Here is a 27,629-nt window from a genome sequence, read left to right as displayed (position 1 = left end):
AGCAACTGGGTTCAACTCAGGTTCATAATATCTAGCAGGAGGTGAGGGGTGCATTGTAGCAGCATCTGGGCAGGTCACAGCATGACCAAAGAAAAAGGGGCAAAATACATACCTGTTTTGGAGGTAAGAGTGGTGAGGGAGATCAGGATGTCTGGGAATGGAGTTGGGTCTGCTGCTGAGGTAAGGGGAGGAATAGCTTTTAGTGTCGCACATTAAATGAGAGAGGATGATACTTCTGCCTGCTGGCTGTTTCCTTGGTGTGCTTTTCTTTGATTTATCAGTTGCAAATACAAGGCAAAAAGGAAGTGCTATTTTTGTTGTGGCCAGTGAATCGATACTTAAGTTCTACTCAGACCTGAACCTGGTTTTCCAACCAAAAGCTCGTATTTTTTTTGTTGTTGGTCGTTTGGTTTAGTTATTGTCTTTTTTGGTTTGGGTTTTTTTTTTTTTTGTTGGGTTTTTTGGTTGGGTTTTTTTGTTGGTTGGTGAATTTGAAATCTGAGGTTGATCTCTGATGAAGTATTGGCAATAAGGGTTAGGCAGGTCAGAACAGAAACTTCACCTGAGTGTGACAGAAATATGAAATAAAATCTGATTCCAAATCATGATCTGTACCTTGAAATTTATACTCACTATATGGTTTAAACTTAGCTTATCACCATCACATTGTTTTAATAAGTCCCTAAGTATGTAATTGTACTAAGTTTATGTAACATTATTCTCTGGTTTTATCCATAGCAACTTGTAAAGTCAAAGATTTAAATATAATAACAACTCTGTAGCTGAAATCTGAATCAAGGATGATTATTTGCCTAACTCCTAAATTCAAGATCTGCTGCTTCATCAAAAGCTTTGTACAGAAAAGTACTGATAAATTATATTATCAGGCCAGATTGACAAGTATTTTAGATAAATTTTTAAGCCTTCTTTTCAGAAAAGTACTTAAACCCATGTCTAAACTTTAAAAATGTGAGTAACTGAAGTTCACCATGCCAGACTTCTTTCAGGGCGTTTACTCAGTATAGTAGAGGAGGTTAGTATACTGAATAGGAAATAGAGCAAATGAAGAGAAGAAAACACAGAGAGATTTACACTTCTGTCTAGACCAAGCTCTAACTGCGGGCAGCAAGGCAATGAGCATGTGCCAGAATGAGCATTAAACTGGACGAATGCCAACTTTTTTACTGCAAGTAACCTCTTGCAGCTGGAGCCAATTCACTGGAAGAAAAAGGCAGAGCCACCAGTGATTTCAGTGGCACAAAACCGGAGCGCTCCAGAGTGGAAGAATTAGCTCATGGTGTACTTCTTGGCAAAATCCTGGAGAGTTTATAAACACAAAAAATTACCATAAAACATAATTGTAAGTGGGGCTTTGTTTAGTATGATTTACCCAAGTCAGAGTTGTGTCTTTCTGGTTGACTGGTTAGTTGACACTTGCCTCATGCACCATGCTGTTGGACAGTGGGATCGGCATTTTCCAGAAGAGATGCTGTGCTCTGGCTTCATTTGGGCTTACCAGTGGTGCCTATATGGCTCCTAATATGCTGCCAGAGCAACACCTGGGAGTATATTGTGTTTACAGATGCACCTGTTCCCTCTCTATAGAGGAACTGCACAGAAAGTCACTCCCATTTCTTGAATAAATTCCTGCTGGTGGACTGTTTAGCCCAACTGCTAGTTGCTGCACCAGTAGCAGACAAAGCCAGTGTGTGCCCTGGGCATCCCAGTCCTCCCAGCCATGCCAGGAGATGGACTTCCAGCTTCATTCTCCAGATTGGACAATTAATATCCTCAGGAGGGCAATCTATGGACGTCTTTCAGAGTGCTGTTTGCCATAAAAACAGAAACATAAATGCAGCTGCCTCAAATGGCAGCTTTGTTACAGGCCAGAAGAAAGATTTTAGTTAGATTTGTGACAGCTCCACTGGTCTGCTACGTAACACAGACCAAATCACCATGTTGACCTTCTCCACTCCGTGCCTATCTAGCCGTCCTTTCTAACCTGCCAGTTTTGCATAATACTGAATTGCTTTTTATACATACCTGGTTAGATAAGGTGGAATTTTTCAACCGCAAAATGCAGCGATATGTACTGACTGATTAAAACCAGATTTTTTTCCATAATATAACCTCTTAAATAAAATACAAACTTTCAGAAATGTTTAGGCAGACATCTGTAGAAGCCAGGACTTTAATAACACCACATAAATTGTGGTTCTTTAGATGAGATTTTGCTTTCTCTTCCTATAAATGTCTGTCATTAGTTATGTGCAAAACTCAGAACTTTGGTTTTTGGAAAGAATACTTCCCAGGTCTTGCTTGTGCAATATTAGATTAGGCATCTCATGAGCAGGAGCTCTTGTTGAACTCCTGGTTTTAAGTATGTTCCATGTCCTGGAAGTTCAGAGGTGGGTGCATCCAGGATGCTGCAGGACAGCTGTGCAACAGTTCAAGTTCTCCTTAACCCCCTCCATTGCACTGGATTAGCCCATGGGGAAAAGAAGGAGCTTAGGAATCCTCTAGCTCTCCTCAATAACTCTTTAATGACATGCTTTAAATGCAGGATGTCTGGTATTTGTTGTGCTCTTTTTAACACTTCGTCTTCCAGTTTGAATACTGCGTTGAAGTGAAAAAAAAAATCATATATATTTGGGCTTCAAATTTATCTACACTTTTGCAAACCTTGATTAGCTCACATATCAGTCTGAGACTGGTTTTGGTTTTTAATTTAGTCAAATGATTAATCTAGTCTTTCTTGAGCCTTGATTCCTGATCATTATTCTAGTCCTTCTTTGATTAATGATTCATTAGAAACAATGCTGAACCAATCCCCCAGATCCAGCCAAGCCAACATTTGGATATCTTATAATAGTTTGATTGAAATGGGAGTCTCTAAAAAAAAAATTACTTGTCCTACATTCAGTTTTGTCACTGTCTAAACTGGGACAAAGTTTTTATAACATGTTTGAATGCCCTGAGAAAACAAATCACTTTCTCTGTTTAAAAGAGAATGCTATTTTCTTTTCATTTTTTGTATGTTCATTTCACGTTATAATATTGAAAATAACTAAGCAGCATCAGTTCCATTGGCCTGTGTTCTTGGTAATCATGGTCCCTGTTACAGGTGGAATAGTTTTTAAGTATATATTTCTTTCCCAAACCTACTACTGCACATCAAAAAAAAAAATTTTGGTATAGTGTACTATATATGGCTCTTGTCCTGTCCTTTTTCCTCAGAGGCCCCAGCTGTGAAATTTCTCTTATGCTCTGAGGAAGGGAGAAGCAGCAGTGAAGGAAGGCTAAAGAGCATGGCAGCAAACCAACTCACAAGGCAGATGATTAGTGTAGTTAAATCAAAGGGCAGAGCCATGGCCACAAGTGGCAAGCACCCATGGCATATTTGAGGGCACGGCTTTGCAGAGAGGTGAGAGCACAATTGTAGGTTTTCCCTAGAATATTGTCCTCTCAGTTAATAAAGATTTTATGTGGTCAAGAACCTGAAATGCTTGGATTTCCTTTAATTTTCATAATGTCCCTTTTTAAATAAGGGTTAATAAAAAAATAAGTGACATTCCTATGAAATATGGAAGTAAGCCCAACTTAGTTAACATCATTTAAATCATAGTGGCTTCAAATGCAGCTATTTTTATTGCACTTTTAATACACATAGTCCTGGACAATTAATTAACAGTGCAGTATCTCATGGGTCTTTCCTTGTGATATATTGTAATCACTTGAGGTAAAAATCTTAGTCCCCAGGAGTGTATCAACATCATAGCTGTTATTCCTTTTCACATAGAAATGTGGAGTGCAGTTGTCAAGCTCTGCACATTTGAGACTTGAGGTCAATCATTCCTATTAATTGCAAATGTTACCATTCCCTGGCTGGAGAAATACAGGGTCGAGCATGTGTATCCTACGGAAGAGTAATCATCTGTTTCAGGAGAAGTACATAGAATAAAAATTAGCTTAAGTTTTTCCATGTGCACCTGGCATGTCCATTTAAATAAAGAACACCAAAGGAAACATTAAACTCGCATACACCCAAAACCTGGCTCAAAACCATACTTGATATTCTGGCAGTTCTTCTGGAATTGATTGGCAACTTTTTTAATAGGTTAGACACATGTCCTGGAGACAACAGGCCTAGTTCAGAGGGTATGTCACCACGACGAGGTGGAAACGTAACTGGAGCACATGCAAGCATAACTTCTTTGAGTTAGGAGGAAAAACAGTTGCAATGAAGATGTGATTGCATGGAGTTTGTACGCGACAGGGTGTATATTTATAATCTCCAGCCAGCCTACATGTACTAAAGACTGATCTGCCATGTCAACACCACTCTGGTTGCCCTGCTAGCTTGAGTAAGTTAGAATACGATCACACTTCTGCTTTGTGGCAATTTTATTCCTCATCTGTGTTTTACTGCAGTTTAACCGTGTGGCTTTTGGTTACACACTATGACTAGCCAAATCTGAAAATATATAACCTCTGTTTCGGTTTGACCATTTGTAGAGATGATGGGAGGGTGGCTGTGGTTCTCATGAAACCTATATAATTACTTAACCTAATTTCCACTATGCAGGGCTCTGATAAGCCCAGAAGGCTCTCCAAAGTTGTTTTCTTCTTTAAACCAGGAGATAGCCTCAAAATTTGCCTTTTCCCTGGTCAGTTCTACACCAGGAGCAAAGGAAATGCAAACCGCTGTCAATGTTGGCTGCCAAAGGGCTTTGATCATGATGGATTTGATGTAAATGGTGAGCAAGGCTGTTGTTACAAAGTACTGTCCCACAGCGTGTGTCTTAGCACGTGCTGCAGTTTCAGTGGATTCTCAAAACCTTCCAGTAAGCAGTGAGTGGAAAATACAAATGCGTACTTACATTTAACAATGGCAAGAAAAAGAATATTTTATTGCGAAAATGACAGTGGCTTTACCTCAAATTGAGTTTAAAATCTCATTGTAGCTGGCAGCTGTATGTTTTATCTTGTGGCCCTTTGAATAAACATTTTTATGGACCAGGAAAATGCCTCTGAGAAGATCATCTCTGGGATGTTGTTTTCTCTGCTGTGATGTAAGGCAGGAGCACGCAAGTCAGCATTTTTCTTCTTAAGAAGCTTACATTAATTTATTTTGACAGCATTTTCAACCCATATAGTAGCTTAGGACTATCTGTTTGTGCTACCTTCCTATTTTAGACAAGCGATGCTTTGCGTGAGACTGTTAATTTGGCAAAGGGCATGGGTTCGCATTTGGTTTTCATAGACTGATAGATTTAAAGGCCAGAAGAGACCATTATGATCATCTAGTTTGACCTCCCACTTCAATCAGGGCACAAGCTTCACGCAATCGTTACTGCAACAAGATCATGACTTCAGTGTGAGCTAGACAGCAGCTTAAAGAAGGCATCCAGTTCTGAGTTGCCTTCCTCTAATTTTTAGCATTAATTTTTCCAACTTCAGACTCCAGTCCCTGGATCATATCATTTTATAGGCATGCAGAGTCAAAATGAAACATCATCCTCAGCTGTCCCTTTCAATTACATGTCTGTGATTCCATCTACTTGGATTTATCCCAAGATTATAGGAATATTTATGTTGTATAGTTGTCAGACCATGCTAAATGGACAGTAAGCATTCTTTTCACTTTATACTGGATATTGTAAAAACAGTTGCAAAGCACACATGGAATGTCAAGATCTTGGGCTAGGTCTGCAGCATTCAGGCTACGTCAGGAAGCATTCAGCCTGGCCTTTGATTTTTGAGAGCAGTTTGCATCCACTGACTTAGCGTGCATGAAGCCTGTTCACAGAGCAAATGCACAACTATTGTCCTTCTCTTTTAAAAAAACAACTCCTGCATTTCTAAGATCAGTTTTTAATAGACAGGTAGCAATGAAAATTGGCAAGTGACGAAAAAAGATAAGGAAAGGCAGGTGGAAATGTTTAAGAAATTACGATTTATCTAGAACATTTCCAAAAATACAGTTGTAATTTGGTTCACCTGAGGGAATCGCAGTAGAACACTAGGTGAGAGGAAGGAAGATACCATGAATAAGCTTATTTTACCACTCATTTTTACATATACTCATCATAATGTGGGAGCACATTTTCTCCAGACTTAAAACCTGGCTATAATTCACTATTGCAGGAATTCTGGTCTACAGCACTGGGTCAATTTTTCAAGATGGCCAGAACTCCAAATCTGGCATTGAAGTTTTACACAACCTGGGAATTTTCACGTGTGGATGTGAAAAGAGTTTGTGACACTATGGAAAGTCTGTGAGCAAGTTAAACTACTTCTGAAATTTAAAAGTCTTTCAGGCCCTTTCCAGCTTCCCCTGTGCAGAGTAAAGAAAGACTGCAGGGCTTGAACTCCGCTTCTGGTACGTACTATCACGTGGTAGCCAAAGTGGTGCCACGGTCTGTATGGGAATGGAATAGGGGAAAGAACTAGAGGAAGATACTGCCAAAAGAAAATCCGGGTAAACATACTGCAAGAATTGATTGAGTTTTATGACCTTTAAAACTTTCAAGTCAGGCCAGTTTTAAGAGCTGCCATTCAGTACTTACCCTAGTGAAACTGAAAAGATTGACAGTCATTTCAGAAAGCAGCTGCCAGGTTCTTGCTATTTAGTAAAGCATTAATATAAACTGATGTTCTTCAACAGAAGTTCGTCAAAACTCTGATACTTCTTGACTTAAAAAGACCCCAATCTCTTGCATACTAAACTGCAAGGAAACAAAATTCCAGGCTTTCCAGTTTGAAAATGGTACAGTTCAAGGAGCGAGAGCACAGGAATGCATTAACTCTAATTTTTGTAAGGCAACTCACTTGTTTACTAGTTATCCTTCATTTTCACAACTGGGAAATCAAGAGACCTGTGTGAAACCATAATAACATATATGGGTTTATGTTTACATTCACTGGATAGAGTACTTATCCTAAAATTTTGTTCTTTATCCAGGATTTGAAAATATCCTGGATATAATAATCTATCTATAATCTATGGGTAAATAGATTTCTGTTTCAGAGAAAAATAGTTACTCTTCATATATTAATGGCCTTAGTTCAAGACACTTTCAGGTTATTGAAAATTACTGCAGTATTCCTTTTCAGCTTTGAGAACATTTTTTCTTCATAGTATGTGAAGGTTCCAACTGTTAGCATTTATTGTGTTCAATAATACATTTGAAATCAGGCAATCCCAATCAAGAATTTACATTTTTCTTTTTAAATCTTTTGGTATAAAATATTAGAACATGTACAAAATGAATATATGGGCAATAAGAAGGTATATGTATCATTTCAAGAGTATTTGTACATTTGGACCCGCCTTAACAAACTGGGTTTTAAAGACAAAGGTTATCTGATACTGTAACTATATATGGTATTTTGACTTTGCATGTGAGTCTCAGCTCTACAAAGGGACATCTAACAGCACAGCAAACATGCCTTTGCAATTAAGCGATCGTTCACAGTACAGCTTATGGAAATATAAGATACAGCTCAAACTGTTCGGTAAAGAATGCCCGTCCTTGTTACTCTTTGTTTTAATGGGCTATAAAATAAATGCAGTGTAGAAGGTATTTTTACAGCCAGAGCTTGTGATACACGATATGTATGGCTGCGCTGGGAAGAAAATGCCAAAATTATATACTTCAAACACCCATCACGCTTCTCGGAAGGGTTATATACGTAAAGCCATCAAAATCCTGTGCTATCTTTAATGGAACAGGACTGACTGCTCCTCTGGTGTTTACAGCATCAGCCCTGATAAATGCCAAAGTACGTAAGGTTCAGCAGTGAAATACTGTCAGCTTCATTCGTTCGTAGCCACATGCAAGAAGGAGTAAGGAGACTGCATGGCTGCAGAAAGGGACGGCAGGGAACAAAGTGTTTTAAAACTGCATGAAATAGGCAGGGAGTAACAGCACCAGAAAGCAAACAAACACACACACACACACACACACACACACTGAATGCATGCACAGAGGCTGTAAGGGATGGGGTGAAAGGATCAGAGAAGTCAATTAAGTTCATGGTAGCTGAAGGGACTTAAGCGACGGAATAGATACATTGGGGGAAAAGTAGTAGTGTGAAGAAAAGAAGCCCATTAATAAAAGATGAGGAGGGATGAAATTAATGAGAGCTCTGCAGAGACACTACAGCCCTTGTGAGGAGAGAAGCACAGGGCCCAGTTCTGGTATTCTTGTTCAGGACTTCCGAGATACTGGGGACTGCTCGGAGGGCAAAGTACAATTAAAAGGCAGGGACTGTCAGCCTGTCAGGAATACTAAGCAAGGGACTAGGCTCGCACACTTACATAGGTGAGTAACTATGAGGAGCAGCTTGTCACGCCAACAGTTCCCAGGATTTTCAAAATTAAATACATACCCCTGAAGTTACTGAAATAAATAAATGTTTACAGTCAGGACTCTTTTTAATGGCTTGCTTCTTTTTCTTCTTCTTTTTTATGTACTCAAGTTATATTTACAGAGGATTTTTTTAATCTCTGTGGAAACTTTGTATTTATGCAAAACCAGGACATTTTCATGCCCGTATGTTTCCAGAAGACGGAATTTCATGTAAAACAACAGCTATCTCAGGGTGTGTAGTAAAAAGCAAGGAGCTGGTAGTTGCAAGTTCCACGGTGCGCAGCAGGGTCCTGGTCCCAAGGCAGCCAGACCAGGGAGCAGGTCACAGCCGTCGCAGACCTCCTCCTCCTCCTCATGTGCTTGGATTTCCTTCCTGTGGATACAGAGGGGAATCTCACATGCAGTTGCACAGTGGCCAGGATGTGGCCTTAGATCTGGAAGCTGGAAAGCACTCTGATCTCCCACAGTTGCAGATATTTATTGCAGCCATAATCGGTTGATAAACACAGACATAAGCCACAAGTTCTCTCTTAAGAGCAATTAGTGAAGGCACAACCTGTGAGTAGATATTTCATTCTTATGCATAGAAAGGATGTTTTTCTTTAGAAATATTTATTAAAAAATATAACTCTATTGAACTAGGGAATTAAATCAGTTAGATCAATCCCCTCCAGTACTGTGAATCCCAAGAAGAAAGTGCTGACCCATCTACTGGGTCCTTACAAATACAGTCCCAAAGGGGCACATACTTGGAGACCTCAGTTAGCAAGAGGCTTTTAAATTCAGACGTTAGACTGAGAGCAGGAAATAGACGTTAGACTGAGAACAGGAGTCAAAAAGTGTTCTCAGCCAAAATAAACCACTTTTTTTTTCTGAAATGTTTTTAGCCTCCCTGCTGTTCTCCTTACTCCTTTTTTTTTCCCCTGACTAAAACTAATTGCTTAATCTAGTTTTTAGTAGATCCTTAGAAACTCTATCTTCTAAAACTCAATCTTATCTTGAACTTTTCTGCTTTCGTTTTGCCATACTCGATGCATAGACAAAACATTTGATGGAACATATCAAAATGAAAGTCTCATGTTCATACCTGTGTAATTACAAAATTCAGATCCTGAAAATATATCCATTTTTTTCAACTGTTCACCTAAACATTAAATTCTTCAAAATGCTAACGTGCTCTTTTCTTTCTTTTTGCCAGCAAAATTTGGAGAGTAATCTCACGAACCTTATTAAGAGGAATACTGAACTGGAAACTCTTTTGGCGAAACTCATTCAGACCTGTCAACATGTAGAAGTGAGTACTGACCTCCATTTGAAATACTTGTAAACTTAATTACTTTCACTTCTAGCTTTCAGGAACAAAAGTTTAAACAAAAAAACCCAACAAGTGCAGAACTAAATTAAAATAGTGGTAAACTGATGTAGAGCTTTTTCATTTATAAATGGTATTCTCAATACAGATGACCTCTTTTACATTTCTTCCTATCCCCTTTTAATTATATGTTTGTATGGCTCCCACCACTGCTGCACTTGACCACATCACTCACTGTCTGTAACATGTTTATCTTTTTGAGTTTTGTGAGGCAGAGTAATATTTACAGGTGGAAAACTAAGGCAAAGAAATAGTAACACCCAGATCCACAACGATATTTAGGTTTCTATTGGCCACTGATTATTTTTTTTCATCAGAGTTAAGTATCTAAATACATATGTGGACTCAAAAGTCATACATGAAATATATCTATCTTCAGAAGAAGAAAGATGCCTACAGGCCTTTGAGTAGCCTCAGTTACCTGTTCCACTTTGCTTATCACAGAAAATCTTTAGCAGGGAGGGACCTGAATCCATATTTCCCCAAAATCTGGGGGATTTTTTAGATGGCCACATGGGGGCTGCTGCTCTACATGCAAATTAAAACAATCACAGACTAATTCAGCTGTGGCAGCTGACACAGAAAGAGATCAGAGTCCAAAATGGACTCTTTTTTAGCAACACTTTTCTTTTTTCTTTTTGCCACTCTGTAAGACCTTTTCAGTTCCTTATAGTACCTTCAGGTCAACAAAGCCAACACCGCTATGAACACAAAGCTTCCATGTCATAAAAAACCTGCAAAAGACAATATGAGTTTATGCTTTCTGCCAGTAAATATTATACAAACATCCCCATGGCATCAAAACTTTATCACCAGTGCTTTCCTCATTGTCAGTCTCTGCCATAAGTCCCAGGTGACACACCGGATACAAAACTTTTTTACCCCTCCTCCAGCTAAATTTTGGTTGAGAAACACTGGAAGACTAGGAAAGGCTCAACCTTGTGAGGCGCATGTGCTCGTTGACAGATATACTGGATTAATTGAGATACACCAAGTTCATCATTTGCAGTGCTATCAGTTTTCCTAAGTTCTAAGCTCAATTTAAGATGGCATGGGAAAGTTAATGGGGTAGGAATCAGAGGAACTGGCACAACATAAACACTGCTGATTTAGAGTGGAACAAGCTTTAGACCGCAATCACAGTGCAAAGGTACTTTTAGTTGGACAGCTAATTACTAGTCATGTTAGCAGGGAAAACATATTTTCCCTGTGAAAAATGGTTGAATTTTTGTTTGCATTACAATGCTGTCTGTTGACAGGCTTCTGCATAGGACAGTTTCACTTCTGACTGCCTTGCAGTTCCTCCAGCAGCCTCGTTTGTTCCGAGAAGGGCACACAGTATGTTCCTAGCGGACAGGCAACATTAAATAATAATACTGTTGTGTAGAAAAGGTACTTTGAGTATGATTGTCTATATATGTGAAAGGAAGCCAGGTTTCTTCACCAGTGTTACCGGGGGAATTAGCCCTGGGGAATTTGAGAGAGGAAGGTAGCCTTAGCCCAGACCTTCTGAAACATGAATATAATTTAAAGAGGTTAGCTGTGACAGTTTGAGTTCTTTATATAGGCAGCAATAATGTCATGCAGAACAACTGTAGTATCAGCTGGAACGCCTGTAGTAGGTAATGAGAGACAGAGACAAGGCACATTGTCTTCCACTGTATATAAAACTCAGAGCAAAACCCATGAAGCAGATGGGCCCAGGACAGCATAAGGCCTCTTCTTCATTAGTGGCCTATGTCCAAGATGGGCTAGATTTGGAAAATTTAAAATTGTTCCTCCATCTCCTCTGCAATTCTGCAATACATTGCCAACTCCACGGTTTAGTATTACAAAAAAAATCCAACTTGTTCAACTAGTAACAGATGCGCTACTGTCCCTGGAGCCCTGTTTTAGAAAATTTCTCTGTAGACATAAAGCAATAGCAGTAAAGTTGTTAATGAATTCCTACCACGTTTATTCATCAAATTAGTCTAATTAGCATTTAAATTAGCTAAATATTAAGAAATGAGCTACAGTCAAAACCCTGGACCTAGTCTACGCTGGAAATCGGGCAAGTGGGGATGTGGAAGTAAACTTTAAAGCTATCTCTGTTTCTCAGAACTCTGTGAAAACTTCAGATATGATGTGAATATGTCCAGTGTTAGAAGCTGAGGCTTAGATAGATTTTTAAAAAGTCAGTATGCTCTCTTTCTTTGTGCTTCTTCAGGACAGAAATTCACCCCAAGCCAGAAACCCAAATGAAGCAAACAGTATATTGGTTGTAACATTAATGTTACAAATTTAAAATTACAAAATATTAGGAAAAGAAAAGCTTTAATTTCCAAAGACTGTATTACTGTTGCTGTATGAACTCACTCAAAGGTTGAAACCAAACAAGTAGTTGATTTTATAGGAAATGTTTTCTTTTTCATTTTTTTGATACAATATGTTACAGATTATGATGTAGAATATATTGTATACAATTTGTAAGCATGTAAAAATATAGGTGGTGTACTGTAAAAACTGCTGCTACATATCTAGATTTTCCTTACCTAATTTTAAATAATTTTAATAATGTTATTTTAAAGTTGATTTAGATTTTGGAGGGGTTTAAAACCAGTTGAAAAAAAAAAATGAAAGGAAGCTTTGGGTTTCACAAATAATTTGAACTTTGAAAAACAAGGAAGGAAAGGAAATTATTATTCCTTATGTTAAAGTTACCAACTTTTTATTGAAAGTTACATAAACTTTAAAAAACATTATGCTAATTAACCTTCATTTGTAGAAATAAACACTAACATTTTTTAAAGCCCTTGTCCTGTCAGAAACCAAAGAATTCAATATTACATGAAAAATAAAAAGGGAATACCTTTTTCGGCTTTTGATACGGAGCAGAAGCTGATGTTTCCAAAAATTAACAACAAACAAGCTCTGTGTCTTTTGAATAAATGAATCCTTGCCAGCCAAACCAAATGTTGTCACAGAGCCACTGTTTTTCATCAACCAAGTGATCTGTTAATGGCTTCCCAGCAACCAGCTTCACTGCAGATTAATTATCTACACATACATCCTTCGCATCAGGCAACTGAAACTTTATGGATAGCAAAGGCCCAATCCCAGTCTCTCTGTGTTTTAAAACTAATGTTTATTCCCTTCTGAAAGAGAGTTGTTTTCATTTTTTGCTCATAAGCAGGCAAGGACTGATCAGGGATATTTGTTATCTGGAAGCTGGATGCCTTCCAGCCACTGGGGAGGGGGGATCTGGGGCTGCCTTTCATCACAGCAATGGAGGCATAAATCTTGCCTATTTTTAGATGGAGTTTATCAATTTACGACAAGATTTGTCCTGATGGGGGACCTGATCTTGGGAGACTCAAGGAGTCCACTTCCAGTCTTGCATTCCTGTGGGTGGTTCTGGGCATAACAGTGGGAAAAATTTTGCAATAAATCAAGCCAAAGTTGTATTCTTTACTGCTTTAAGTACAGCAGAGATATGATTAAGCATTTTATAGTATCTGAATGACTGATTTTGTGCTGAATATGGAAGTATAGTCTGTGCTAATACTCCATTTACGGTAATGCTTAATTTTTAAAATCCCATTTTCTCAATGGGAACCACACCCTAAAAAGTGAACGCTTGAGACTATAACAGTCCTTTCTGTCCCAAATCTTTCTGTTCCGTTAGGAGCATCCTGGCACACTCGTTTTACTCATCTTTCAGACACATCCCTAACATGTTTTTTGTTTTACACTCTTCTTTCTGTCTTTCTACTCTCCCTTCCTCTATAATCCCATCTGTCATTTCTTGGTTTTGCAGAAAATCCGAAGGCCGTTAATCAGGAAAGTTTTGTTTTCCTTCCTTGGAGACGATGGCAAGTCTACAACCTCACGCCTTTGGCCAGGCTGCTTTCTGCAGAGCACCCCCTGGCTCGGGGCAGCTCGCTGGGTTGGCCCGGGTGATTTGGCTCCGCTCCTCCCTCTCTTTAGGGAAGGCAGCTGCGGCTGCCTCCCCAGGGGCAGCAGGCTTGGCTGCGTCAAATGATAAACTGATTCGTAGGATAAAATATAGTTTTCTCCACAAACTGAGAAAATGGAATAGAAATGGGTACTAATCTGAAATATGTTTATTTGTAGTCCTAGTTCACAGCATTCACGCATCTCATAGTATCTGTGTAAACCTTTTTTTAAAAGCGTTAAAAACCATCCTGGAGAATTTTTTCTTTAAATTCTGTGGACAGTCACCCAATGAGAGAGCCCTCTAGCATGTGGCTAAATCAGCGTGTGGCTCTTGAAAGTCCATAAAAACATCTGTGCATGTCAGGAAAGCAGCTACTTAGTTTTGGAGCTGTTATAAGGGGAAGATGTTTGAGGGAAAAGGAAGTAATGTAAATATTTATGCTTTGGCATAAATTAACAGTCTAGGTACAAGCCCTCTACCTCAGCTGAGGGAGAAGAGGCTGTAGCTGGACCCAGTCCCACTGGGAGAAGCAAGGCTGCAGTAATTAGCTGGTAAAAAATGTGCTATGCAAATTGCTTGTGTGAATATCTGAAAATTTCTGTAGGAGCCTTGGAAAGGTCTTCCAAAAACACTGTTGTAAAATTGGGATTGACAGGCCTAGGATATAGTAATATAGGTTAATCCCTGGGTTCTGCAAACGTCTTTTAGATCGTGACATTAACTGACATTAGGCACAAATTTGAGCATGAGCCTCTTTTGCTGGTTACTTTTTTCTGAGCAATTTGAGTGTTGTTTCTGGACTTTTTTCTCATCTCTTCTAGGAAATATATGATTAAATGTCTGTTATATAGTCAATACCATGAAGCTTCTCTCATCTGTTATGCAGAAACATAATCTGAACTCAGCTGGAGGAAAAATTGAAGCAATTATCTAGGGGGGAGGGGAAAGGAAATAGGTTTTGCTTGTAGACAGTTTTATAACATCTGTATCTCAGTCTTTCTGTTTGTTTGTTTTGTTTCCAATTCACCAAACGTCATAGGAAGCAAATTCTGGACACTGCTGCAAAATCATTTTTGGTTGTATAAAGAAGGGAAGGCATTTTCCTCTAACCGTGTAACCCTCAAACTGCTGCATCCTTTGCTTTCTGTTTGTAATGGAAATGCTCAGTTTCTAGCTCACTTCTAAAGACCTGCTGCAGGCTAAATCTCAGCATAAAGTTCCCAGTCAAAATTTGTTTTTCTGTGTCTCAAAGAGTGGTTTTTATAGCCATGTTATATAATCACCTGAAAAAAAAGTAGTATCTTGGAAGACCCTTTATTTCACCAGCACAGATAACTGAACACTCACAGATACCAGACACGTTTTAAATCAGTGTAACAACAGTAGTGCAACAGTGATGAAGAGAAGATGGCAGCACCTGGAGAATCCTGCGGTTGCCTTTTTCTGTGTGCCTGATCAAAAAGAAATGAGCCAAATGGGAAAATGATAAACAATGAAAATTTGAATCTCTGGTAAGACTTCAGCTACAAGACAGCTTCTTCAAATTTTGTGACAAAATGTATCCATCAATTTTTATATAAGATACATGTAGCATTTCTGTTACTTGAGGGACAGCCAAATGAAAACTCATCTGTCAGAGTGATTCCCAGAGGACAGTCTGACAATAAAGAGGCTTTGTCTGTGATAATAAAAAACAGTGGGTACTCTGTTTTCACTAAGTTTCATGGTAGTCGTTCCTTCTTGAGATTTGGGACCATTTCAGTCAAAGCCCAAGTAAACTGAGAAGTTCTTATTAGGAAAATTTACATGGAAAGCCTGTACATAAATCCTGATGTCTGAACTGCAGCAAATGGCCTTCATAGTCATAGAAAGCTGACCACTAGTAGTTTGGATCTAGGGATCTACTTTGATGGGGTTTTTTAGATAGTAGGAAAGGGGCAATGGGTTAAATAAGTGTTTACCATCACTGTGGGCAGATAAGTTGGAAGGTAGCTCCACCGAAAGCTGCTTTTTCCTCTGCTCCAGTATCTTCTGTTTTTGCTAAGATACTTGCTCAGCAGCTAAATTTATTTGCTACATTTAAGCGCTAGAAGTAACTGACGTTTTTTGGTTTGTGAAATAGACAGGAAGACATGACTTGAAGGAAATCCAGAGTTATTACTCTCAATAAGAGACTAATTAGCAAACTTCATGATGTGTGTAAAACCCTAAGGAAGTTTACAGCATTAGGTTCCTAAGACAGTTTCTAATGAGAGAGGGTACAAGAGTACTTTCTCTATTAACATTGTTCAGATGAAATTTATGGCATGATCTACTTTTGATTTCTAATTACTTTAGTTCTACATTTAATTCCACTCTCATAAAAGTTGATTTCATTCAGTGAAAATCTCAGGTAAGCTTTAGTCAGGGACTTAATTTTACATAGCATTAGAGAAAAGAGAAACTTCAGAAAGAAAACCTAAGAAAACATGCTGCATGGCATATGGCAATAGGGAATATTCATTCAAAGATGTCCTAAGTTGCATGCCCAGTAAACCCTAGCCTAGTAATCAAATATTATTTGCCTAAAAATTTTTTTAATTGTTTTCACAAATGTGTAATTGGTCCTATATAAAATATTGATACTGTATCAAATGTATAATTGGCCCTATATATGTATAGAACTGCAGCACTGATGCATACATTTTATGTGCAGATTAGGCATGTGCTGGAATATGTTAATGCACCTACAATTGTTTTGTAACTTCTGAAAATTGGAGTTATAATTATGAGAGAGGTCACATGGATCATATATAAACTAACAGCAGTGCTTGCCATTGCCTGTTAAGGCAGCCAGTTCTCATTGTCTCCATCTCTCCCTCGGTCTCACATCCATACACGTGTATATGTTCACAGTCTTGTTAGACTGATATTCCTGCAAAAAATTTGGCCTTAGACTAAAAAATGGGGTTTAGTTCACCGTTAATCACTGGTTAACTAATGCAGCAGGTAATACTTTGTGCCTGCCATCAGAGAATGTAATTTGTCAGTCAAAATGTTGTTACTTTTTGGAACATTCTGTCTTTGAGACATTTACCTTTATAGGGAAAAAATACTCCTGAGTTTCTTCCTTTTCTGCCTAACATAAATAGCTGAAGAGTAATTAGAGACGCAAGGGGAGCAAAGACATTGGTCCTCTAGTGAGTGTGTTAAACACTAGGCTAAAGACCCCAGATCATGGATGAGGGTTTTAAGTACTGAACTGTTGGTGACCAGGGCACTTGCTTCATCTTCATCAAAGGATGGGCAGTCCTTTGAACTTCAGTGATTATTTAATTGTTTTTGTTTTTCTACCCTAAATGAAACACACCAAGTGGAATATTTTGCTCAACTTGAAACGAAGGCTTAATGTCAGCAGGAAAAACAAAATAAAACCAATAAATAAGTAAATATAGTTCAATTCAATAAATATTTTCATTATTTAGGTTCAAAGAAAGGACTAACATAAAGGACAAAAATAACAACTGAAAATAAAGCATTAATATGACCTTTTGCTGCATCTTAAAAAACCACATCCCTCTTAGGGCTTAGTTTCATGAACAGCTTAATCTGATCTTAAGCCTCATTGCTGCCAAAAGTCTTCCCATCTCTGCTTCTGCCCTCCCCATTGTGTTTCTTTACCCGCTTCCCATGTGTTTGTGCGACATCCACATCAGCCAGGTGAGCTCAGCCCAGCCATTTCCCCAGGTGGCCGAACAAGCTGCTGCAGATGGAAGGAAAATGGGAATACCTTTTTTGTTTTTGGCAGCATGATCCCAGAGCATTTTAACCCAGTTGTGAAACTGTGGTTTGTCTCTCAATAAATGACTTTTCTCCAGTGTGCTTTCCAATCCTGAGAAATGTCAGCTATAGTTTCAATATGATGCTGCATTTGTGTTTTGTAATAACAATACTTGGTTCACTGAAGCAAGCCTAGTGGATGGGCTTTACAGCTGTCAGTGTAAGCGTGTCTGGAATAGCTCTTTATAAGAACTTTCCAGATCATCTGAGTTTAAGATTTTTTTAATGTTTTTAATGGAAATCTTATAAAAACAATTTGTTTGTTTTCCATTAAACTTCTGGTTTGGTTTGGTTTTGTTTTGTGATTAGATTGTAAATGTCACTAGAGGACTGCTAGGTTTCTTGCTGGTTAGTTTCTCAACAATGTGCTTCAAAGCACAGTGGGGAAAAAAAATTTAAAATAATATTTTAATAAGTAACACGAGTATTTCAAAGGTTTACTCTTAGTCAAGATTGGGGCAGATAGTCTTATCAGGCTGACCCAAAGTGGTCAGGTTATCTATCCTGGCCTAATTGATTCTTCATTCACAAAATTCCTACGTAGCCAAAGTAAGTTGCTGTATTTTTGCACTGACCTTTGTTTAACCTGCTTGAGACTGCCTCTAAACACAGGTCTCCTGGTTAGAGATAGATGTGGAATGCAAACAAAACCAAAACCTCTGGCACACGTGAAATGCGAGATGACCGTTCCTTTCTCTTGTGCCAATTCAGAATAAAGGAGTTGTAGATGATCCATTCAGATGGCAAGCTGATTAATATCACGTATTTCCAAAGGCACAGTTTGTCATAATAGCTAAAATCAGTTTTACGCTTAGACTAGATAAAGTCTGAAGAAGCTTTATTCCAAGAGTTGCTTTTGCTCTACAGAAGACTAAATTGAATAACCTGTAATATCAAATGGGGATATGAAATGAAAGAAGTTTGAATCCATGACTTTCATTCAGTCTAGCCATCCAGAAAAAGAAAGGAGAGAAATGTGTTCATAAATGCGCATTAATCATTATCCTTTGTATTTCCATTAAATAAATAAATGAAATGTGGATGATGTTAAAATATGACTTCAATGTATTGTGACTCTGTGAAGAAAAGTTATTCACTTTACGACATGGAGTAATTAAAAAACAAATAGGCCTCTCTCTTTAGGTGAGTATAATCCTTTAATTCATCTAGAGACTCTAATCCCAGAAAGTGTGTTCCACATCTACAGGACAATGAAGAGTAAACAGGTATCAGCCATTATATGTCATCATTTTAGATTTTTTTTCCTCAATTTCTGGGTTTGGTGTAGAGAGGAATTCAGGCTCAAAACCTAGACTGAAATATGTGGCAATGATGTTACAGTTGTTAAGTGGAATCATTGCAATTTGCTTTTCTGATGTTTTTGTTTATTTGTGAGTATATAGTAATTCTATAACCATCAACTCAAACCCATAAAGAAAAGCCAGTACCTCTTCTTTACCTGTATGGCCACAACTGCAAAGAAGTTATTTTTTGAGGCATTGAGACCATTTTTAAACAGTAAAGCTAAAACTCAAATTCTTGCCTCACTTTCCAAAGATCAGACTCTTTCTACAACCTACTTTCTTTCATTTTGCATAACTAGTGGAGGGCTAGAGAATAAAAATTACTCTGGTTTTGATGAATTTATCTCAGTGTAGTCTTAAAAAAGCAGGCCACCTCTAAATTAGGGTGTCTTGTCTTGTTTGTCATTTAGAGGTTGTTTGCTGAAAAGACATATGTGCATTTCCACTTGCGGACAAAATTGCCTCACCCATAAGGAATCCCAGAGGGAAGGTTTTGCTCCTGCAGGGAAAATTCCGCTGAGACACTAAAAAATCCTTTGATTCCAGTATATTAGTTGGGGAAGTTTTTGTTAGTATGAACATGAGCCAGCAGTGTGCTCAGGTGGCCAAGAGGGCCAATGGCATCCTGGCTTGCATCAGGAATAGTGTGGCCAGCAGGACCAGGGAGGTGATAGTGCCCCTGTACTCGGCACTGGTGAGGCCGCACCTCGAGTACTGTGTTCAGTTTTGGGCCCCTCACTACAAGAAGGACATCGAGGTGCTGGAGAGTGTCCAAAGAAGGGCAACGAAGCTGGTGAAGGGTCTAGAGCACAAGTCTTATGAGGAGCGGCTGAGGGAGCTGGGGTTGTTTAGCCTGGAGCAGAGGAGGCTGAGGGGAGACCTTTTTGCTCTCTACAACTACCTGCAAGGAGGTTGTAGCGAGCTGGGGGTTGATCTCTTCTCCCTAGTAACAACCGATAGGACGAGAGGAAACAGCCTGAAGCTGTGCCAGGGGAGGTTTAGGTTGGATATTAGGAAAAACTTCTTCACCGAAAGGGTAGTCAGGCACTGGAACAGGCTGCCCAGGGAAGTGGTTGGGTCTCCATCCCTGGAGGTATTTAAAAGAAGGGTAGATGTGGTGCTTGAGGACATGGTTTAGTGGTGGACTTGGCAGTGCTCGGTTAACGGTTGGACTCGATGATCTTAAGGGTCTTTTCCAACCTTAATGATTCTATGATTCTATGAATCTAGCCCTCTGACACTCCGTTTGTCTTTGAATTAACCAGAGAAGCTCCCCTGTAACCTTGAACCTCTAGCCATGTTGCAGTTGTGTGATTTTCCAAACATCTGCTGGGGACTTTGAAATCACTGCATTCATTTTCTTATGACCTAAGCTGCAATTTAACTCAGGTCTCTGAAGATGAAAGCCAAGGAAGCCTCTGCAGAGAGCAGAACACTTTCCAAAGCAGTTCTCAGCTTGTGGAGATGGGAACAGCTGGCCTGCTCTCCCCTTTGGGTTGGGAGGGCTTGTTGTTTCCAGCTCCCTGTCAGACATCTGAGAAGCCCCCATTTTTCTTTTTTTTTTTACAGCCACTCCCTGAGGCAAAGGCCAGCAGTCCCTATCCATCTGTCTGGAAAACCTGGAAAGAACCCTAAATTTTTTTTTTTTTTTTCAGTAAACTGTCTGAGGTCTTCAGATATTACAGAAACGTAAATAAATTCCCCACAAAAGCAGCAGGACTAGAATCAGGTCTTGCTTGCTTGTTTGTAGTATAAAATGTCATCATTTTTGCTAAATTGTAACAAGGCCTCCTAGTCAGTTTTGAAACAGTTTTGTGACATGGAAGAGAAGTTTATAAAAATGATACCAACAAAATACAAAGCTTTAGGTTCGAAGTAGTTCTGGACACAGATTTTTAAGGAATTTGTTGATGCCAAAACTAAGCATATTGATGTCAGCAAAATTTTCTACAGAAAGGTGTCCCCAAGTCCAGCATAAACTCTCAGGCAAGAGATATCTCAGATTAAGGAGACAACATTCATCTGGGATGGAGGAAGCCCAGATTTAAGTCTGCTCTCTGCATGATTCAGAGCCTCCCACAACCAAAGTGAGCGATGTAGTCTCCAGACTTTTCTAATGCAGCTCTCAGTCTCTTTTAATGAACTCCCTGGAAAGAGGGCTTGCTTTTAATGTGGAAAAATGTAGAACGTAAAACCTCAAATATTTTCACCAGACAGTACTCGCATGCCTTGGCCAGTCCCAGCTGGAAGTTATTGTCAAGGTTGCTGTTCATCAAAGGACTCAAGCAGAAGGCAGAGCCTTATTCTGGTATTTCTGTAGCACCTGTACAGCGGAGCCCTGCTCCATGCCTGTGGCTCTTTGGTCTGACATATGACTCCTCAGAAACGTACAAGTAAATAATATTCAATGCTAATCTCACAAATAGTCCCTTTAGGGCCACAGCTAATATGGTGCACTTAAAGTTAGGCATGTGCTCAATTATAAAGTTATTACTGAATCAGAGACCTTGTAGGCTGAAAATTTGATTAAGGAGTATTTCAACTTGAGAAAAGCCCCCAGATTAAATGTTTGGGGTTTTTTTTTTTTCATACAAAGCTCAGACATATCAAATAATTTTGGAATATTCTTTTCACTTTTAATAAGCTTGTGCAAGCTATAAAGTTGGAAATGTCTTCAAATGAAGTTTGTAAAACAGCATACTTTTCAGATTTCAAAGAAAAAGAAGTCTGCAGTCAGTGTGTAAGAAACCCATAGGATTTTTCCAAGCATTTTATTTTTCTTAGTCTAGAGTTTTTAAAGTTGAGATTTAATTAATACTTTATTATTCAAACCAGCCAGAGCATTAAATGAAACAATGTTGACTTAACCTTCCTGTAACTCTATGTTTCATGACAGTTACCCCAAAGATTAATTAGATCTTCTTGACAAAACGAACTTATGCTGTAAGTGGTGATAGAAGTAACACTTTGAGTGGAAGCTACTCAAAAATCCTGTGAAGTGTTACCGTAATTAAGTGCCAAAGTCAGCTCTGGCATGAGCAGACCTCAGTATCGACGCAGAAGGAGTTGTGCCCATGTGCAGTGGATGTGATCGTTGCCCCTGACTGAGCTCATTTGGGTTTCCTCGCTCTTTGGTGGAATTTCAGTCCGCTGGGGAAACTGGAGTTGAGGCTGGGGAAACTGGTACACTGGATGGCTCGTGGAAAATAGCCCTGCCAAGTTTCATGCCAAAGTACAGTGCATGACAGGAGGGTGTGATGAAGCCGGGACAGGGGGATGACGAGAGGAGAGGGAGTAAGAGGGACAGTGTTGATTGACTAGTTCTTCTAGGCTTCCTGAGCGGTCAGTGGGGAGACACTGGCACTGCCAGAGGCTTTGGGTGAGCTGCCCCGTGGTCTGTCTCTGCTCATGGAGAATGGTGGGAAGCCAGGCAGAGCAAACAGCTAATGTAAGGAGATAAATAGGCACCTAAAACTGCACGTTGGAAGTACTTTCTACATCTTCACCTACTGCGTACAAATCTCCCCATCACTTTCAGTACCATCTGACCCCTTCCAGAAACAAATACATTTTCTCGTATAATCCTGATATCTTAATTAATAATTAAGCCTGTAAAATATGCAATCAAACTTTAATTTTATGAAGATTTGAGAAGGATAATCCAAAACCTTAATGAAAGCAGGCCTTTGTAAAAAAGTCCCCTCTTTGCCTGGAGGACACGATGTATTTCACATAAGATGGTTATTTGTAAAATTGGCCCTTGTCCAAATTTAGATATATAAGCATTTGCTTAATCTTAATGAGCTCCATAATGTGCTTACAGGTAAATGCATGTTTAAACACATTGTTGGAAGAAAAAAAAGAAGGCTGAGGCAGATCAAGGAACTCGTGGGACTGAAAAATAACCAAGGGGAGAAACATAGTTACTTGTCACCTGGAACTGTTCCCTGTTGTTCTTCTCCACTAGCTCTTACTGGCCCAATGGAAAAGGTGACATTGGGCCAATAGGAGCAATTGGCCAGGGTTGAAGGTTGCTTTACCCTTTTAGCAAAGTGTATGGAAACACAGCTCTGAAATCACTGCTTTAAATTTTCCTTTATTCTAGATATGATTAGAACTTTTTGCTTTTTTCTCTGACTCTCTATGCATACATGTAAGCTATACATACTACTGCTGGTGGGGAAGTACATTTTTCTTGTCGTACCGAATGTTGACTTTTCACTGAAAAAATCAGTCTCCCCCAGAAACAAAACATTTTTAGCTGAGAACCAAAACTCTTCTGTTTTAAGTTTTCTCATTTTTTTACAAAAGTGAACATTTTCTGTAGAAAGCTAATATTCTTTCTGAGGTTTTTTGCATTAAAAACAGTTCAACTGGCTCATATATTTATACTGTAGGAAACTGCATGAGCACAGCTATTATTTTCGATCTGATTCATTGCTGAGGCAAAGTGGTAATAATAAAGACAGTCAATACACATGATTTGGTAATGTCGCTTGGATCTTTGGTAATTTGAATCTTTCGGGAACCACTACATAGACGCTGAAAATAATAAACAATATTTTCAAGTGTTAAATTCAGCCAATCAAACATTAGGAATCATTATGAAAGTAATTAAGATTGAGGTAGAGAACATATTGTGCCACTGCATGACTCCATAGTTTGCTTGCACCTTGAATTCTTAGTACAGTTCTGTTCCCCATATCAAAAAGGAGGTGATAGACCTGGCAAAGTTTCAGAGAAGAAAAACAAGAATGATTGAAGGTATGGTACAGCTTTCATACAAGGAAAAACTGAATCACTTAAAACTCTTCAATGTGGAAAAGAAGTCCTGCTAGAGGTCCAAACAGTGATCTATAAAAGCATGGAGATTGTGGATAGGTATCAGTAGTTCACTGTCCTTTCCAGTAAAAGAACTTGGTATCATTAAATACAGCTGGAAGGAGACAGGTTCAAATCCCTCTAAAGGAGGCAGTTGTTCACTTGACTGTGAGTTAAGCTGTGGTGCTTATTGCTGTAGGATGGTGGGGATACTTAACGTTTGCGGGGCTGAAGGAGAGACTAAATAAATCCACAGAAGATAACTCTTCTGAGGATTAGTAATGATGTAGAAATTCTGTCTGGTTCAAGAAGGCTCTGAGCTGAAAATGGTTGGAGGATGAGAAAATATTCATGGGAATCATCATACTTCTTGGGACTTCTTCCTAAGATGCCTTACTAGCAGATAGTGAGAGACAGGATACTGCAGTAGATGGACTGTCTGATCCAGTTCTTGTGCTCTTACATGCATTAGTATTCACTGCAGTCCTACATACAGCTTGAAACTGTGATGTGTTAAGCACCTCCTGAAGAGCCTTCACTTCTCACTAATGTCTGCTGTAACTGACATCACTCAGTACTCAGAGGACAAGGCTTTTCTCACTTGAGTTAGAAATACCTGATGAGTATCTATTTGCAAGTCCTACCTCCTACAAACAAGACATTCAGACTTGTTTCAGTATTTCATGAAATCTAAGACAGGGAAAACAAAATAACACATAGATTGTACACAGAAAGGAGAAAAAAAGTCAACATTTTAGGAATTACAAATTTTAAATTAGAAAAAGGAAAAAAGAAAATGCCAAAAAAGGTTTTGCTAATCATAATGATTTGCTTTGTAGGTGAATGCATCCCGCCAAGAAACCAAGCTGATGGAAGAATGTGACCAGCTCATTGAAATAATCCAGCAAAGACGACAAATAATTGGAACCAAAATCAAGGAAGGAAAGGTAAAAGCTTTTCTTCTTTACAAGTAGGTCAACACTGCTTCCTCATGCTTATGGCTCTTTGGCCTCAGGTACTACTAATACAAATCTGTAAAAGTCCTTATGGAGTCCTGGGCTACTGCTACTTTTGTGTAAAGAGGAATTAAGTATATCAAGATTAGTATGCTAGACCTCAACAGTTTATTTGGCAATTCTCTTACTACATGTGATTATGATTTTTAAGGATAAACACAGAAATGATGTCACCACCAGTAAATGATAATAAAATGACTAATTAATAATTCCTTCATTCTGTTATATGTCTGACAGTGTTTCCCCCAAAGTTTTCACTTTCACAAAGTGTCACAACATTTGGTATCATGACTGGCAATAATCTACATGAATATTTTAGTCTAGATACTTTAATTATTTATTAAAGTACTATCACATAAAGAATTTGTTTGAATCATTGTCATTCCTGAGGATAGGAAGTCGAACTTATTTACAAAAAAAGATATTCAAAAACATGCAGGAAATTAAATGAAGTGTACCTTTCTGTTACTGAGGTACAATGATTGTTAGCGACAAATATGTTGAGCAGGAAAAAGTCTCTGATATTCAAGTTCCAATGCATTTTGCTAGCTACCTGTTAACTCAGAAACACATTAGAGTTGAATTAATGTTCTCGTTTTCTAGGTACATGGTGTTTACTCTTTAACTGCTAAACTAACTAAGTCAAATATAAACTCTTCTTGTGTGGGAAAAGCTCAGGAAAGGAATAAAGTCAAGAGCAGGTTAAATGGTTCATGCGGCTGTCAAGATATTCCAATTAACTTGAAATAAAAAGCCTGTAGGCAAGGGCTGACATAAACATGTTTGAAACCACAGGTCCTGTACGTTGTGTGACAGAACTTGAATTTCCTCATGCTGTTAACAAAATATAATTCCCTTCAAAATGGAAAAGATGGCCGTCTGCATTATTGTTTCAACTCTGTTTCTCTATGCAGTGAGACCAGCTGTGCTTCCAATGAAGCAGAAAACTTTCCATTCGTTTGGATTTGTGCTATATACATGAGTTTCTTTTAAAAAATCTATTGCTTGCAAAGATGTATTCTAATGTCCATTAGAGCATGGAAGATTTATAATGCAATTGACTCCAAAGTTATTTGAATATAGCTGATATCAGAATCTATCCCCATTCTTTGTTCTACTTTGTTCAGCCAAAACTGATACCAATGGAGGTCAGTAAAGATCTGGAATGCTTTGCCCCAGATTTTGTATCTGTTGAAAGATTTCAGGGCTTCAGGAGACCCATGTGAAAAGCCACAGGAAATTCTGCCCAATGTACCTTCTTTTAAGAGGGCCTCTGGCTAAGACTCTTTCTGGAAGGTAGGGCATGGCAAATTTGTCTATAGGACTATACTTATGACTACAGAGCTGGAAACACTCAGGTATAAGGTTCTAGCTATGGCTGCAAGGCTGCAGATTCAGCCACACGAGTCTGACAATGTAGTGCAGCTCCATCCTTAATCTCACCTATCACCCAAAACCTATAAAATCCCACAGAGCATGTAACAGGAAAAAAGACTCAACTGTCAAATAAATAAGATCATTTTAGTGTAGATGTCATTCCTGCCGTTGCAGGGGTCAGTGGGGAGTGGGTGAGACGAGTCTCTTGCTTTTAAAGTTTATCATCAGTTTTCTTCTTGAAGAAGATATAAAAAAGAATCAAGCAAACAAAAAAAATAGTGCGTAGGTAGACCTCACAAGTCATGACATGCCTTCTGATTGCTAAAAGCTCACAAGGTAACATTCTTTCAGTTCATTGTTAGTTTTGTTAATTAATAAGTAAATAAAGAGATGAGCTACTTAATACTGCAATGAACATTTCCCTGGTTAGACTGGTGTAGACCGAATTGAAATCTCTGCAAATGCAGAGTTAGAGAAAACATTATGGCATTAGTTCATCCTAGAAGCTAATCAGATCATTAGCGTTATCAAAATCTTTATGCTTTCCCAGCATTTTTCTCCCTTTTTGTTTCTATCTTTAGAAGAAATACCAATGTTACAGGACACTAATCATTTGGCCAGTATTTTCTTTCTGAAAGTTTTCCAAAAGATTTATTTTCCTACTGGTTTTTGTTGTCAGGTAGGTGCACTAAGAGACCCTTATCTCTGCTTAGGATGCAATTATATCTGAAATTCAACTCAGCAACTTCATAGCTTGTGCCTTAATTGATGAGAATGGGAACGTTATCTTCATTATAATTTTGGATGTTTCTGCCAATCCACTTGGTTGTTAGTTTCCTCATTTTGCATGTAACTGGGTCTTAATGCCTTTCTAAACTCCAAAATTATTTCATTTCCTTCCTATTTCGTGCTCCTGTTCAAACTATGATCCTGATGTGATAACAATGGGGAGGACTCCCAGACCTTTCAGGAACTAGAGGTTTTGTTAGCCAACATTGTCTTTAAATGGAGGATTGACTGTGACCCTCCCTAACCTTTCAGCTAATGATTACAGTCACATCTACTGTGTTTATCTCCAGCACGTATGTTTGCAGTAATAATAATCAGCTCTCCAGCACTACTGTGCTTTTGTCCAGTTAAAAATATCCAGCAAGAATACACCCTGTTGGACTAAAAGCACATAATGAAAAGGGCAGGCGTGTATTGTTAGTAGACTTGAACAGTCTTTTTCTGTCAAGTTTTTTTTTCAGATTATTTTTTATAAAACTCACCTCAGTAATAGGAAAAAAACAGTTAATCTATAAGATGCCCTTAACACAGATCTCGTCACTTCAGGGAAACAGTTATCTAAATAGCCCTTAGTTATCATGTAACCAGAAGGTACCAGGAAATGACGTTTCTTCTGTTGGAAAATAGGCCAGCTGTGCTTGTTTTGGCTCTGCCCTGCTGTTTTCCATGTGGAAAATATTGAGCCCGAAAGGCTGTGCCTGTCCCCTTATTAAAAATGTTACGTGGCTAGATGGGGCTCACCATCAAGCTCGTGTGAAAGAAGCTCTTGTCAGCGAAGCCATTCATCTCAGCTCCCCCTTTGCATTCCAGCTTTGC

At 38.7% G+C, this 27,629-nt stretch overlaps 1 protein-coding gene across 3 annotated transcripts in view; it reads left to right on the top strand.

Annotated features, from left to right (window-relative positions):
* MID1 (midline 1) overlaps positions 1-27,629 on the top strand; it is a gene marked incomplete at its 5' end in the record, with an annotated part of 98,435 nt that overhangs the window by 44,391 nt on the left and 26,415 nt on the right. For all 3 annotated transcript variants that reach the window (XM_082333581.1, XM_082333580.1, XM_082333579.1), the window contains 2 exons: positions 9,574-9,669; positions 24,471-24,578. In XM_082333581.1, the coding sequence (XP_082189707.1) occupies positions 9,574-9,669; positions 24,471-24,578 (204 nt within the window). The remainder of the gene's footprint in view (positions 1-9,573; positions 9,670-24,470; positions 24,579-27,629) is intronic.

This window comes from Platalea leucorodia, assembly GCF_965183815.1.
Source record: "Platalea leucorodia genome assembly, chromosome: 2".
Taxonomy (NCBI): domain Eukaryota; kingdom Metazoa; phylum Chordata; class Aves; order Pelecaniformes; family Threskiornithidae; genus Platalea; species Platalea leucorodia.
The sequence above is the reverse complement of the archived record's forward strand: the minus strand, read 5'-3'. Positions and strand labels throughout refer to the sequence as shown.